The sequence below is a fragment of the Sinocyclocheilus anshuiensis genome, unplaced genomic scaffold (genome assembly GCF_001515605.1).
Source record: "Sinocyclocheilus anshuiensis isolate Anshui unplaced genomic scaffold, SAMN03320099.WGS_v1.1 scaffold2012, whole genome shotgun sequence".
Taxonomy (NCBI): Eukaryota; Metazoa; Chordata; class Actinopteri; order Cypriniformes; family Cyprinidae; genus Sinocyclocheilus; species Sinocyclocheilus anshuiensis.
This window is the reverse complement of record NW_015555967.1, coordinates 293,473-307,465: the sequence shown is the minus strand read 5'-3', so window position 1 is coordinate 307,465 and position 13,993 is coordinate 293,473. Positions and strand designations below refer to the sequence as shown.

Sequence of the window (13,993 nt, the reverse complement as noted above, 5' to 3'; positions counted from 1 at the left end):
AAGTCTTCCGTTCAGGTTCTTGATAAATACCTGGTATCCCAATGAACTTAACTGATTATCCAGATGAACGTGACATACTAATTCCAGCAACTTTAATGCATATTGCACATTTGTAATCACTTTTAAAAACCCATAAACATTGGTATCAAACTTTGAAAATCCAAAGGACCCCAATAACTGGAAATTGCAAATGACAGTGCAAGTAACTTTGGAATTAAAACTTCAAGACCTGTAAGGCATTATCATTGAATTTAAAACTAAATGAGTAAAAATAAAAGGCAATCGAAGAATGAGCTGTATTCCTCCTGATACATGAATATGAATATGGAAACAGAGGAACGGCTTCAAATGTCTGTTGTGTGACTTTAGAGACCGACAAGCTGCCGGTGGCGATTCAATAAAGACTTTGGGAATCAAGAATTGTAATATATTTTTACATTGACACTGAAGTACATACTGCAACCAGAGCCTTTTCACATTCATAAATAATGTAACATGCGCCACAATCTAACAATTTGCATAATGCTGTGATGTACCAGGATTAATTTGCTTTAGAAGGGCTTCCAGTTCAATTAACTGCAGCATGTCACTTTTTGGATAATACATTTTCAATGAGCTTAATAAAATCCATCCAGCTCAAACGCCACAATCCAGAACTGCTGCTTTTACACAAAAAGCAGATCAACTTAAAAGAGCTGAAAATATTTTCCAGGTGAAAGGATTCAAACAATTAAAACATACAAAACAAGACCCATTATAATAAAAGCAAATATGATCCCACTCATGTAACAGCAACATTGACATCTAACACTGTGCAAATAGTACAAGAGGAAGAGTATGATATCCGCTGAAACTGTGATTGTAGAAACGGTTTATCTTGCTTTGTAATGCAACAGCTCATCCCTGGCAAGTATCTTAACTCCTCAATTTCTGTACATAATTCACAATATAAAAGTCTTGTTTAGGGTTTCATTAGGAAGGAAAAACAGTTTGACTAATGATTTTCACACTGCGGCAGTACTGAAAAGCATCTTGCCTCAGATGGGATACATTCTAAGGCTCTAGGTCAGTTATTGATATGGACTTTTCACTGAAAGTGCTTTGCGTATACTCCAACATTGGATTGTAGATGCGAAGTGAGACATCTAGTCTTTACAGTACTTGTTTTAAAGGAATAGTTCACCCAAAAATAAATATTTTACTCAATCTCGGGCCATCCAAGATGTAGATGAGTTTGTTTCTTCATCAGAACAGATTTGGAGAAATTTAGCATTACATCACTTGTTCACCAATGGATCCTCTGCAGTGAATGGGTGCCGTCAGAATGAGAGTCCAAACATCATCACAATAATGCACAAGTAATCCACACGACTCCAGTCCATCAATAAACATCTTTTGAAGCAAAAAGCTGCTTGTTTATAAGAAGCAAATCCGTCATTTAAGGCATTTTAACTTTATACCATCACTTCTGAATTATTGTGAAGTTTTTAATCAGTTGTTTGGTCTCTCATTCTGACGGCACCCATTCACTGCAGAGGATTCACTGGTGAGCAAGTGATGTAATGCTAAATTTCTCCAAATCTATTCTGATGAAGAAACAAACTCATCTACATCTTGGATGGCCTGAGGGTAGATAAATTGACAGCAAATTAACATTTTTGGGTGAACTATTTCTTCAAGTAAGCGATAAGCGAATCAAAATGTGGGAGTTGCCTGAATTCGCTGGTATTTCCAATGATTTAAGGAATATTTTTTCAAACTCAAAAAGTTCAGTCCAAGCTAAAAGCCATATGGAAAAATAAACATATTTACAGATATCAGAACCCTCGGATAAAAGCAAGAGAAGAACATAGGATTAATACCTACCAAAATAATATTTGATTATTCACATATTTATACACATTTATACAAAAAGTTGACATCTATGGCCAACTGATTTTAATACTCTCTATCCTTAGTCCTTTTTCTATGCATTCAGGACGTTTTACCAGACCATTGGACCCTGCTAATGGAAGCTGAAGATGTGCCAAAATACAAGAGTTGAGGAAAACAAAGAGCAAAACTGGTCTTTCTCTTGAGTCTGTACACTGAGGAAAGGGTCTTTGTGTCAATATTCGCCAGGTTTCAATTACCTGAACACTTTCATTGCAATGTGTTATTGCAGATACTATTTCATATAAATAACACACTATTCCGTAGGCACAGAAGATCCATAATTATTCACAAATTACATGATAGCCTGCATGTTGTCATGTCAGATACATCCAGAAGATTTTGTCTTCTTCTATTGCATCTGGATTTCCTTTGAAATCAAAGTCACAACTAGGCCAAATTTCCTTCAGAAGGGATTGAGCTGAAATCCTCTATTCAAAGCACCAAATTAAAAGCAGGAAAACAAAACGGGACAGAACCGAGTTTAGGTCGAAGTTTGGTCTTCATTTTACAACACCTTGAGTCCAAAGCTCTACAAGGTGATGATGTGATGAATACTGGGGTTTAGATGCTGGGGTGGTGAGAGGTGAAGGGGGGCGGAGGGGAGAGGGACAGGGGGGTGGCCTGGGTGTTTGAACCGACAGGAGCAGTCCCAGAGGAAGAGTCCACTGACTGGGAAACACTGCATGTATGAAGAGATTTATTAAGTGCTGAACTAGATCCTAATGCAGCATGAGATTCTGTTCAGTTTATTATTTAAGCATCATTATAAGACTCACCTGACTGTGTAACTGGTTATGTGAGCAGGGTCTGTGACTCCAGCAACAAAGAGCTTTTTGGGCGGACCGTCCGATTCCACTCCACCTGAGTGGAGAAGATGGGGAAAAAAGACAAAGTAACATGACAACAAAGTCACTGGAAAAACTGATTAAAAGATGAGAATTTTAATACTGGAACTGAATGATGCTGCGTGCAACAAACAAACAGCGTCAACAGTGTAGCTCGATTCACAAACTAGTTGATTCTTTTGAATAAATCGGTCAAAATGACTCACTAAGTTGCTGATGACTCTTAAGTTTTGAACTTGAGTATTTTGTGTTACTTCAAATTAACCAAGAACTGTTACTATGTACTTATGAAATGTTAATAGCATAAATAGTACTTAAAATGCCTAAAATTAAAAATAATAATAATATAGAAAAATATATATAGTAAACTAAATATCATTAGAATTACATACACTACCAGTCAAAAGTTTGAGGTAAGATTTATTATAAATAATATACTTTTATTCAGCAAGAATGCATTAAATTGATCAAAAATGACAGTAAATACTTCTACATTTTTACAAAAGATTTCTATTTTAAATAATTGCTGTTCTTTCCAGCTTCCTATTCATGAAAAATTCCTGAGAAAAACATTTGTCACAGTTTCCACAAAAACATTAGTTTTTAACATTGATAATAATAACAAATGTTTCTTCTGCACCAAATTACAATTAATTTTATCATATTCGAATGGTTTCTGGGGGACCATGCGACACTGAAGACTAGTTAATTCAGCTTTGCCATCACATGAATCAATTACATTTTATTTTAAAGTGTTATATTTCATAATGTTACTGTTTTACTGTATTTTTGATCAAATAAATACAGCCTTGATTAGCATGTTTTTTCCCCAATGCCGTTTAAAAATCTTACCAGCCCCAAATGTTTGAATGGTAGTGTAGTTTTACTACATACAAAAAAAGATACTACCAATAAAATATTAAAAAGTGCTAATAATAACAATTCTTTCATTGTATTCATTAGGATTCCTATCCTTTCTGATAATTTTCTAATATTCTTTTGCAAATGCATTTAGAAGAAAGAACCAGAGTATCATTACCTTTCCTTTTCAAAGGTGCAACTGATGGCCATCTCACTCCAGAGCTCACAGATCCTCTGTTCAGTCAAAACCACATCAAAAGTTTTGTTCAGAAAAAGATATTTGTATCTCTTGTATTTTGAAACAAATAAATATTAGACCAAATTCCTGCTGCTATTGACATTTGAAGGATATACATTCTAATACTGTAGTTTTATTCATGAACATACCCTCGAAACCTTCGAATTGGACTGGGTGAGGAATTAGGTGTGACACCGCTGTCCTGGGAATGGAATCCCTGCATGGGACGTACAGAGTGAGGTGAATAACAAGAACGAAAATGGATTGAAACTGATGACCTGGAACTCGAACAGAGAGAAATACTCACTGGAGACAGATGGTCATGCCAATGACTCACAGGAGGGAAGGGAACAGCAGGCGAGGCACTTAGATGAAAGTGAAAAAACACCCCAGAAATTAAGTTAAAATAAGTTAATATTTTGATAACATAAACCTTTCATTTATGCACAATTTTGTATCTGGTTACCTTAGTCTCTGTAAACTCCCTCTCAAAGTGAGCTCCATATTCTCAATCTGGAAGACAAACATTGTACAATAAAACATCACTTGACTGAATTAATGTTTCTGAAATACAAATGTGACCCTTAAGTCGCTGGGGTATATTTGTAGCAATAGCCAAAAATACATTGTATGGGTCAAAATTATTGATTTTTCTTTTATGCTAAAAATCATTAGGACATTAAGTAAAGATCGTGCTCCATAAAGATATTTTGTAAATTTCCTACTGTAAATATATCAAAACTTAATTTTTGATTAGTAATCTGCATTGCTAAGAACTTCATTTGAACAACTTTAAAGGCGATTTTCTCAATATTTTGATTTTTTTGCACCCTCAGATTCAGATTTTCAAATAGTTGTACCTCAGCCAAATATTGTCCTATCATAACCAACCATAAATCAATGGAAAGCTTTATTTATTCAGCGTTCAGATTATGTATAAATCTCAATTTCGAAAAATTGACCCTCATGACTGGTTTTGTGGTCCAGGGTCACAAATATAAATTGTGCCTACTAATAAATCTCTTGCCAAAACTACAATGGATTCCCTATCTCTTCTAATTTTGAAGTATGCTTGAGAACTCCTTCGCTGCTGTTTAAAAGCATCACAGAATCGATTCTTTAGTTCTCACCTGTCTCTTGTGTTCGGATCTCTCACATGACAGGGAGAATGGGGACAGAGGAAGGGTCTGTAACACAAACGAATTGCTGAAGGTTCTTCGAAGTTTTTGGAAAACTAAATGCCCAAAACTGATATTCACAGACCACCTGAACACTCACCCGGGAGGGACAGCTCGGGTTTACAGAAACGCTGCTCCGACGATACCGAGCCGAACTATTAGAGCTGAATACTGTCGTCCCGTCGCTGCAGTGCCAGCAATCAACAGTTGGGAGTTTAAAAAAAATATTCTGGTATTAAATTATTAATCTACTTGATTGTGTGTTTTAAATGAATTCACAATGTAGTATTCCGTTCCAGTCACTCAGAAGAGAGTGCAGTTCTCTCACCTGACGTTCGTGATCATGGGGGCGCTGTTCGACCTTCGGAGGGCTCCTCCTGCGCATGCGCACTGGTCCACCTCCATCCTCTCCATAGCTCGTCCTCTGGCGCCGGGACTGCTCGTTACTCACGGCCGGGCTGAACGCGACCTGACGCGGCCTAACCCCCAAATCTCACCCGGCAAAAGCCCGACCAGCAGGCCTCACGCCAAAATACCCGATCCAATTTAACTGAATGAACTGCTTTCCCGTGTCTATCGCATTTTGTTTTATTTTCCAAACGAAATAGTGTCAGCTTGATACACTAATTTACTGAACAGCTGTGAGCTCGAGCTGCAGCTGGTTTATCGGATCGCACACAAACTTAGTATGAACTCCTCAGGTTGCTTTCGTCGGCGTAAACAGGAAGCAAATACAGTTATTTCTTAGCATTAAAGAGATTTTTCGTATTCAGACCACAAGTTATGTATAGTCGGCACTATTTCCAAAGCAAAGCCACCAACAAGGTCCTTTGGCTTTTTAATCCAATCCAATTTATCCAAACAGAGCAAATAAAACATCGAAAAGCAAAAACAGAACATAAGCGAATAAATACGGATAAAAGTGGTAAGAAAATACGCTTTCGGGTCTTTTCGGTCAAATGTCGTTATAAAGGTGAAGCTTTCTGCCACGGCTTGTTTTTCTTGTTTTTTTTTTTTTCAAGTTTACCTGCTAGTTTGTAAAGCAGTCGGAGAAATGACATAACACCATCCCGATCAAACATATGATCGTCGGCTCTGTCGGCGAAAGCATCCTCATCTAAAAGTGTCTGCTGATACAGTCTGAAACACGGGATACATTAAAAGTTTTCGGTCATTTCTTAATTTAGAAAATAAAACATATTTCCCGCAACCAAATAGAGATTGTGCATCCCCTTGTACAACAGCGCCTCGCTCTGGTCAACAAGAGAATTGCACGCAGAGATAAAGCACTGTGCTCGAGACAAGTGAATATGTGGCGTACAGCTACAGTATTTACTGCTTATTCTTCTGCCAATTATTCTGGCCTTATTGCAAGATATATAGAGTTTGCTTTTCAGATTAATCTGATTAAAAGAACACGTAATACGATTAATGAAAGAAAAAGGCTAAATATTACAGATTAGGGTTATTTTCATTGAGGATTAATTCAAAAGAGTCACCTTGGGATGCATGACAGTCATACTAAACCATCACACATCAGCAATACACTACAAAACTGTATTTGAACAAAGTAAATGTATTAGATGTTAAATGCTGTAAAAATATTGTTAATTTTTCGTTCATGATTCCTAATGCATTAACTACTTTTAACAAATCAAACCTCATTGTAAAATGCTGCCAAATAAATTCTGTCAATGTAAATTACATTCATATAACAAATATGGATTTTGCTTTAATTGTGAATTTGTATATATTTTACACTATTACATATTCAAGATTAACCATTTACCACAATGGTATCTGAAAGTGTGTACATATTTAAGGTAAACATATTTAACAAAATAAAATTAAAAAGTTAATTTTATCATAACATTCATGAAACAAATATCTACAGCTGTTTATGAATTGGTCATTTCTTATGAATTTTAATCTCTTACATATCCAAGCATGACCTCAGTGGTAGTCTGAAAGTGTGTGTGTATTTCTTTTAAAACCATGTCTAACAAGGTAAACATCAATTTAAACAAAATAAAATTAAGTTATTTATAAAGTTTATTCTACCAGTGTGAACAATATTTCATAAAAACAAATGTCTGGTGTTGCTTCTGAACTAGCAAATGCTTAGGAATTACAATTCAAGCATAAATGAAGCATGATCATTTACAATGAGCTGAAAGTGTGTGTGTTTTTGAGTTTAAGCTTTAGTTTGAGCTTTAATTTTTGAGATATATTAAAAATTAGTTTTTATTCACTACAGGATCTTTATGAAATTGTAAAAGTATGCGGAGTTCCAAAGTTTCAGGATCTTGACAGCATTCTAGTCAGTTAGCAATTAATAAATTATTTTGTGCTTAAGAAATGCCAGCTTTAAACTTTCATGAATTATTATTTCAATAATATTTACTGATTCTGAATTTTTTGCTCAGCAAATATCCATCCCAAACACAAAAACATTATGTTTAAAAGAGGTGGGAGGATAACTGCTCGGTCACCTACTAGCATAAAACATACCGCAATACTCAAGATTGTGTGAAATTGCTCAGTAATATGAATGAATAATAAATAATATGAAAGCTATAGCATTTAAAGTAGGTCTGTCCCTTAGAGATCGTGCATTCTCGACCTCATCTATGTTATTCCTGAAGATTTCGAGTCACTTTCATGAGCTTCCTCTGCTTTATGTGAATTGCCTTGCTCTTGATCCTCAGCCTCTTTCTGTCCTCCAAGAATCTGTAAAGGCCAGAGCAGGTGGGTGTTATGACCGGCGTTGGTCCGTCCACAGCAGGCTAAGCTTTTGTCTCCTGTTATGAAATAAAGGAGGGCATTGAGCCAGGAATTGCAGGAAGCCAGCGATTTTGTAGCAAATGGAAACCATCCGCATGGTTTGGCACTCAATGGCCTTCGTTTCCTTGAGGACGAGGAAGAGTGTGCGTGTGATGTGGAAGGGCAGGAAGCACAGCGTGAACAGGATGGTGATGGTGATGATGGTTTTGATGGACTTGCGCCGCCTGTTGAGGTACGCACCGTACAGACGTACACCGTGTTGAGAGCCGGAGATGGACACGGATGTCCTGTCTTTGACCCCTTCGATCCCGCCGCACATTCCCCCTTCCTCTTGCACCTGTGGCTGGGAGTGAAGCGTCTGAAAGATTGTCCACACCACCTGCGAGTAACACCATGCAATGACGATAAAAGGGAAGAAGAAGCCCAGAAGGTGTAGAACGATTCCATAAGGCACGTATTCAGAAAACTCACTATCTATTGCGTCATCCCAACAGTTCCTGTATACCTCCACCTCGACTTTTCCAGCATTTCCGCTACTTTCCAACCAAGAATTGGTTCCTTTGTTCATCCCACCTCCGATTTTCCTCAAAACATCCCATTTTGGCAAACCGGACGATTGGGCATGTAAGTATGAACACTATGACCCAAACAGTTGCGCAAATGCCCCTAACCGCCCGCTTGCTCTCCAACGCCATGGTTCTGATCGGATGGCAGATGCCCATGTAGCGATGGACGGATATACAGGTGAGGAAGAAGATGCTGCAGTACAGGTTGAAGTAAAACAAAAAACGCACCAGCCTGCACATGAAGTCTCCAAAAACCCAATGGTCACGCATCACGTAGCTGGCCACGAGGAACGGCAGCGAGAAGCTGTACATCAGATCCGTGGAGGTTGACCATGTAGATCAGCGAAGTGTTCCACTGATGGCCGCTCCTGCACTGGTAGGACCACAGGAGGACGGTGGAGTTCAGGACGAGGCTGAGCAAGAAGGTCAAGGAGTAGCATAGAGGCGAGATGATATACTTGTAGGACTCGTCCATGCGGCAGCTGTGCAGTGCGCTGTGGTTATGAACATCTGGCTGCAGTGATACGTTGGAGATTGAAGTCGTGGTCTTCATGATCAGCTGTCCTTGTAACTTCAGAGCCACATCACTGTCTTCTTGAGACCTCTTCAATTCAATCTAGAAGCTCTACATTCTTCAACTTTCAGGATATCCTGTGAGGACATCGCTCCAAGATGGAGAAAACAGAGGAACGTTACATATTTTTACCATGATTGCATTGTAAATCTGAACTTTCTGGCAGTCTGTCCTATATTTTATTTCCAAGCAAACTGCAGGTTGACCAATGACTCAGCCCTTCATCTTTATCTGTCTATATTGCTGAATCGGCCTCTTCTGGTCTATTACCCCATCAATCAGTAACAAACCATTCTGTAAACCCTTCATTCATCTTTCCATCCCCCATTTTTTGAGTCCCATGTATTGGACGAGTTCTTTCACTTCGCAGTTTTTCTTCACATAAATTAAGAACGCGTCACCTGACCCAACTGACCCCGTTTTAATAAAAACTGCGAAGCGTGTACATTAAGATGCCTAATTTATGGCTAGACATGGCTGATGCATTCATCTATATGCATGGTATACCTACATAACATGGAGCAGTAATGCCAATGTCTCCATGTTTGGTTCATGAAATACTTGAGTTTGTTTCTTAATGAATATGCTTGTGTACTACAGAGGCCATTTTGGTATTACAATATCATGTGTCTTTGCAGGTATGTTCCAGTAAATAATTAATTCCCATTCATTCAGACAAGAAATGCATGCAGTTCAACACAAAACTGTGTTTATCGATTATAAACACCATGATTTGTTTATTAAAAGTTAGAAAATGTAAATTAGCAAAAGTGTGATAGTATTATTGAGATCAGAAAAGACTGTATAGGTCATCCTTATTCATTTAAAGCAAATTTCTTTTTTATAGTATTAAAGCAAAGTTTGTTCTGATAAATGTAGACCACTGAAAGTAGATCTAAATGAAATATCTTACCTGCTTAAAGGTCAAGAAAAAAGGTAACTTCAATGAGCAGCCAAAATGCATTCATTTCTTCACGCATTTGATAATAGGTCAGGTTGAAAAGTTCAGTGCCGGGTACTTTTTGCTGCACTTCTTGAACTACAGTCCCTGTTTACGAATTACTTTCTCAGTTTGGTATCCAGATCTGCTAGGTTTTACTAATCAGTTCTCAATCAGTGATTCTGTGTGCCTTCTTCTTTTCTCTCTGGTCTCTGTGCCCTCTCTCACTCCCTTGCTGTTCACTGTGCATGAATGGTCAGTCAGTCAGCTGAGCCGCATGCAGTTGAGTACATTTATGTACAGCAACCTTACGGAAACACACAGGTTCACTATATGTAAAACATGGAATTTAAAACATACCAGGGCTAAACAAGTTTTGTCTTAAGTCATAACCCTCACCAGTAATACTCAGTCATTCATTAACATCAGACCAAATATGTGTTCTTATTAACTCATATTATACTGTATATAAATTAGCATTTTCATGAATGGAACAGTTCACAGAGAAATGAAGATTTACTGAAAATGTACTCACCCTCAGGCCCTCCAAGATGTAGTTGAGTTTGTTTCTTCGTAAGAACATATTTGGAGAAATTTAGCATTGCAGCCCTTGCTCACAAATGGATCCTCTGGATCATCAGAATGTAATTAAATGAATTAAAACAGCCGATAAAAACATCACAATAATCCACAATATTACTCCAGTCCATTATTAACATTTTGTGAAGTGAAACAAAATACAAGTCCAAAATCCATAATGACACTTCTCCCAATGTAAAAGTTCATCCTCCGTTGTCCTCTCACATCAAAATGAATCAACATATTTGTTTAGAGCTAGTTTTGATTTGTAAACAGTGCTTGATCTCTGCATTTTTCTCTTCCGATGAGACCATTTTTTTCATTGAAGAAAGCAATATTATGGTTAGAGGACTCGTATTTTAGCCGGAAGCAATTTTGTGTGGATTATTGTGGTGTTTTTATCAGCTGTTTGGACTCTCATTCTGACGGCACCCATTCACTGCAGAGGATCCATTAGTGAGCAAGTGATGTATTGCTAAATTTCTCCAAATGTGTTCAGATGAAGAAACAAACTCATCTACATCTTTAATGGCCTGAGGGTGAGTAAATTTTCAGTAAATTGTAATTTTTGGGTGACCTATTCCTGTAATATAATGAAAGTCACTTCAAATCAATACTGTGGGAAATACTGTGTTGAAGAAAGTCAGCAAATTACACATTTATTCTGCTACAAGTGTCATTCATACAAATGCATAATATATAATATATACAATACACATAATATACAATGTGCATTTTATTTGATTTATTATTTAATTAAAAAGAAATACCACAACATTAATTATGACTTTAATCTATAATTCCTTTCTGGGATATTTGAGGCACCTTCAAGAGGGTGTCTAGCAATCCGAGGAAACACAAAAGGACCTTAAGTATCTTTTAATGCAGAGTATGTATGCCATAACTGCCTTTCCAGTTCCACAAAAAAGGCTAATGACTGTGTATAAAATATAAAATAAATGATTTATTAAATTATTGTGAATATTTAGCACTGAGATATACTTCAGCCTCATGTATAAGTTTGATACACAGGAAAGTTGTAAGGCACATTCATAAGACAGCAAAATGCACACGTTTATATTTTCATGACGATTACATATAATGTATTTCAATGCAATGCAAAGTAGCCTAACTGATGATTAATACATCACAGTTATAGCACATATGGCTTTGACAGCAGCTTAATATATTCTCTATTTACGAAAGCAAAATTAAACCGTGAGTGACATATGAATCAGAGCCATTAGGGTTCGTTATAAGGCACTTTTTTCCCACAATAAAACTTGTGACTATAATCAATGTGACTCACATTTTAACAAACGTTTCTGAGAGGGCTACATTTCTTCAAGAATAAACAGGATATTCTGGCCTTTGTTAGTCCATATGATGAGTAACAGTAAATTACTGCTTTCAGAAAGTGCCAACGTTAAACTGCAGTTACGCAGTGTTCAAAACAAAAATCGTTCATAATGATGTCATATCCTGTACATCCAGGAGCAAAGCATCTTGCTTAGTCTGAAGATGGTCCCGTACTACGAGATGTTTCACCAGTTCTGAGCTCAAATCTAAAAGCACGAATCAAATTAGTGCATGAGTAAAAATCTGTCATTTTAAAGTGCAAAAACATTTTGGGAAAAGAGTTTAAAGAAGCATGAAAATTGTAAGACATTAGTGAGTTGTATTACTGATTGAAAATGTGGTTGCTGCAGTTCAGTGACTGCAAATTGTATCACTGAGGAAAAACATACCTTGAATGTCCTCATTCAGTGACGCCCTGAGCGCTTTCAGCTGCAGTGAAGAGCATGTCTGCAGATCACTAAGGCTAAGGATCTTTCTCCTTATGCTCATGTTACTGTGGGTGGCTTGCTGAAAATAAAACAAAAATATGCAAAAAATAAATACCAGAGAAATGACCACCACGAGAGTCTCACACACACACACACACAAAAACACATAAGGGATTACATTCAGATAACGCTGAAATCTTACACTCCATTGCCTTATTAAAGGCACAGAGTACACCAGTGACATTCCAGAAGTAAAACCCCCTTTGAAATTGTAATAATATTTCACAATATTACTGTTTTTACTGTAATTTTGATCAAATGAATACAGCCTTGATGAGCATAAGATAATTTTCTACATATTATAGCTATGTAATTTCATGCTTCAAATGAAAGTTTGTAATGTTGTGAATCATCCCAGAGTTGGTTGAACTTTTTATTGAAGAATTTTTTGAAATCCCTGTGGAGAAAATGAAAGGGAAAAATACCGGAAACAAGTCCGCTTTTCTGTTATCATTTACTCACCCTTATGTGATCTTGTCTAACTTTATTCTGTGGAACACAAAAGTAGATATCTTGAATGACACTTTTATGGTGTTTTATAATCCATTTTGAAACTTGAAAGCTTCAGTCCCCATTACAAGCTCCATTTTGTTTTGTTTTTCTCGTTTTTTTTTGTAATCGCATGTATAAACCACCCAACGCATTCTCCTTTTGTGTTCCATGGAAGAAAGACAGCCATGCAAGACTGCTGAGTGAACTATGCCTTTGAAACCTCTCACCTCTTTCTCCTTCTGTTCGGCCCATAGCTCGTCTCTGAGAGCCCTAAGTGCTGCTTTTACTTCCTGTTTTAGCCCCCGAGAGCAATTTCCTCGTACCTCTGCCTCACACGAGCTCTGAGGATGACAAAAACGTAATGCCTTTTGCAACCTCATAAATCATGACCTGAGATACAACTCAGGGAAACTACTATCACCACTCTCTGCACCCACCTCTTTGCTAAATAATCCTTCGTCATCCTCCTCCTCACTCTCACTGTTGTTGATGAAACACAGCTGAAGATTTTTAGGACTATTAAACCTGTAGGGTGGAAACACGCAGCACACATAAAACAGAACATCAGAACAAAGTAGTTAAAGATTATGAACCTGCACATGCAGAATACCGTGACGTTGTGACAGGGACACGGCAGGGACTGTAGTCGTTCTCATCCACCCATGGCGCCCAGTGAAGTGAATGGTGTTTTGACTCTGTCCAGCATCCAAGTATTCTGTCTCGCTCTGATAAACCCAGACTCTGAAACATAAGGAGGTCTTTACTGTATTTTGAATATTTAAAATGTATATTTTAATAAATGAATGTATATAAAGTCCTGATAAAATTTTACCTCTGCTTTATTCCTTCTTTCCTCTTCCTGCCTTTCTAACTCTGCAATTCGCAAACTTAAATCTTCCCATTGCATGATGGGTAGGTCGTGATCCCCCAGGGGGGATTCCTCACTCTGCTGTTTGGTCCCCTGGCCAGAGGGTGAGGGGTCATCAGTGGTCCTCTCATAATGCCTGTCGCTGTCTGGATTCTCCTCCATCCGTTGGAGAGTGATGCTAGTCCAGCATAGACAGGCCACAAGCACATGCATTTAAAGTCAATGAATGTTACTTATTATAAAATATATAAAGACTAAGACTTAGAATCATTTTTCAAAACCTTTC

General features: G+C 37.4%; 2 protein-coding genes and 1 pseudogene across 3 annotated transcripts in view; all 3 read right to left on the bottom strand.

Moving 5' to 3' along the window:
* Nucleotides 1-1,626: 1,626 nt before the first annotated feature.
* On the bottom strand, nucleotides 1,627-6,377 carry LOC107675994 (protein FAM122A-like). Its single transcript, XM_016470507.1, has 9 exons — nucleotides 5,386-6,377; nucleotides 5,158-5,242; nucleotides 5,010-5,066; nucleotides 4,346-4,392; nucleotides 4,187-4,244; nucleotides 4,029-4,096; nucleotides 3,820-3,875; nucleotides 2,712-2,796; nucleotides 1,627-2,614 (listed from the first exon to the last, which is right to left on the bottom strand). Exons 1-9 carry the CDS (start codon nucleotides 5,469-5,471, stop codon nucleotides 2,497-2,499), a joined length of 660 nt encoding a protein of 219 aa, XP_016325993.1. The 5' UTR covers nucleotides 5,472-6,377; the 3' UTR covers nucleotides 1,627-2,496.
* A 1,308-nt stretch (nucleotides 6,378-7,685) lies between these two features.
* Nucleotides 7,686-8,960, bottom strand: LOC107676008 (P2Y purinoceptor 3-like; annotated as a pseudogene).
* A 2,263-nt stretch (nucleotides 8,961-11,223) lies between these two features.
* LOC107675995 (schwannomin-interacting protein 1-like) overlaps nucleotides 11,224-13,993 on the bottom strand; it is a 4,347-nt gene continuing 1,577 nt past the window's right edge. The window contains exons 2-8 of one of the 2 annotated variants that reach the window (XM_016470508.1): nucleotides 13,672-13,885; nucleotides 13,450-13,580; nucleotides 13,277-13,364; nucleotides 13,067-13,180; nucleotides 12,810-12,836; nucleotides 12,249-12,366; nucleotides 11,224-12,065 (exon numbers count right to left, since the gene is read on the bottom strand). In XM_016470508.1, the coding sequence (XP_016325994.1) occupies nucleotides 11,965-12,065; nucleotides 12,249-12,366; nucleotides 12,810-12,836; nucleotides 13,067-13,180; nucleotides 13,277-13,364; nucleotides 13,450-13,580; nucleotides 13,672-13,869 (777 nt within the window). In that variant the 5' untranslated portion in view covers nucleotides 13,870-13,885 and the 3' untranslated portion in view covers nucleotides 11,224-11,964. The remainder of the gene's footprint in view (nucleotides 12,066-12,248; nucleotides 12,367-12,809; nucleotides 12,837-13,066; nucleotides 13,181-13,276; nucleotides 13,365-13,449; nucleotides 13,581-13,671; nucleotides 13,886-13,993) is intronic. The other variant, XM_016470510.1, reaches the window with a different exon arrangement.

Coding starts and splice junctions, on each gene's coding strand:
- LOC107675994 (XM_016470507.1), bottom strand. CDS start 5,471: ATGGAGAGGATGGAGGTGGACCAGTGCGCATGCGCAGGAGGAGCCCTC. Junction 5,243..5,385: donor CCCATGATCACGAACGTCAG/GTGAGAGAACTG, acceptor CTGGCACTGCAG/CGACGGGACGACAGTATTCA. Junction 4,245..4,345: donor GGGAGTTTACAGAGACTAAG/GTAACCAGATAC, acceptor CTTTCATCTAAG/TGCCTCGCCTGCTGTTCCCT.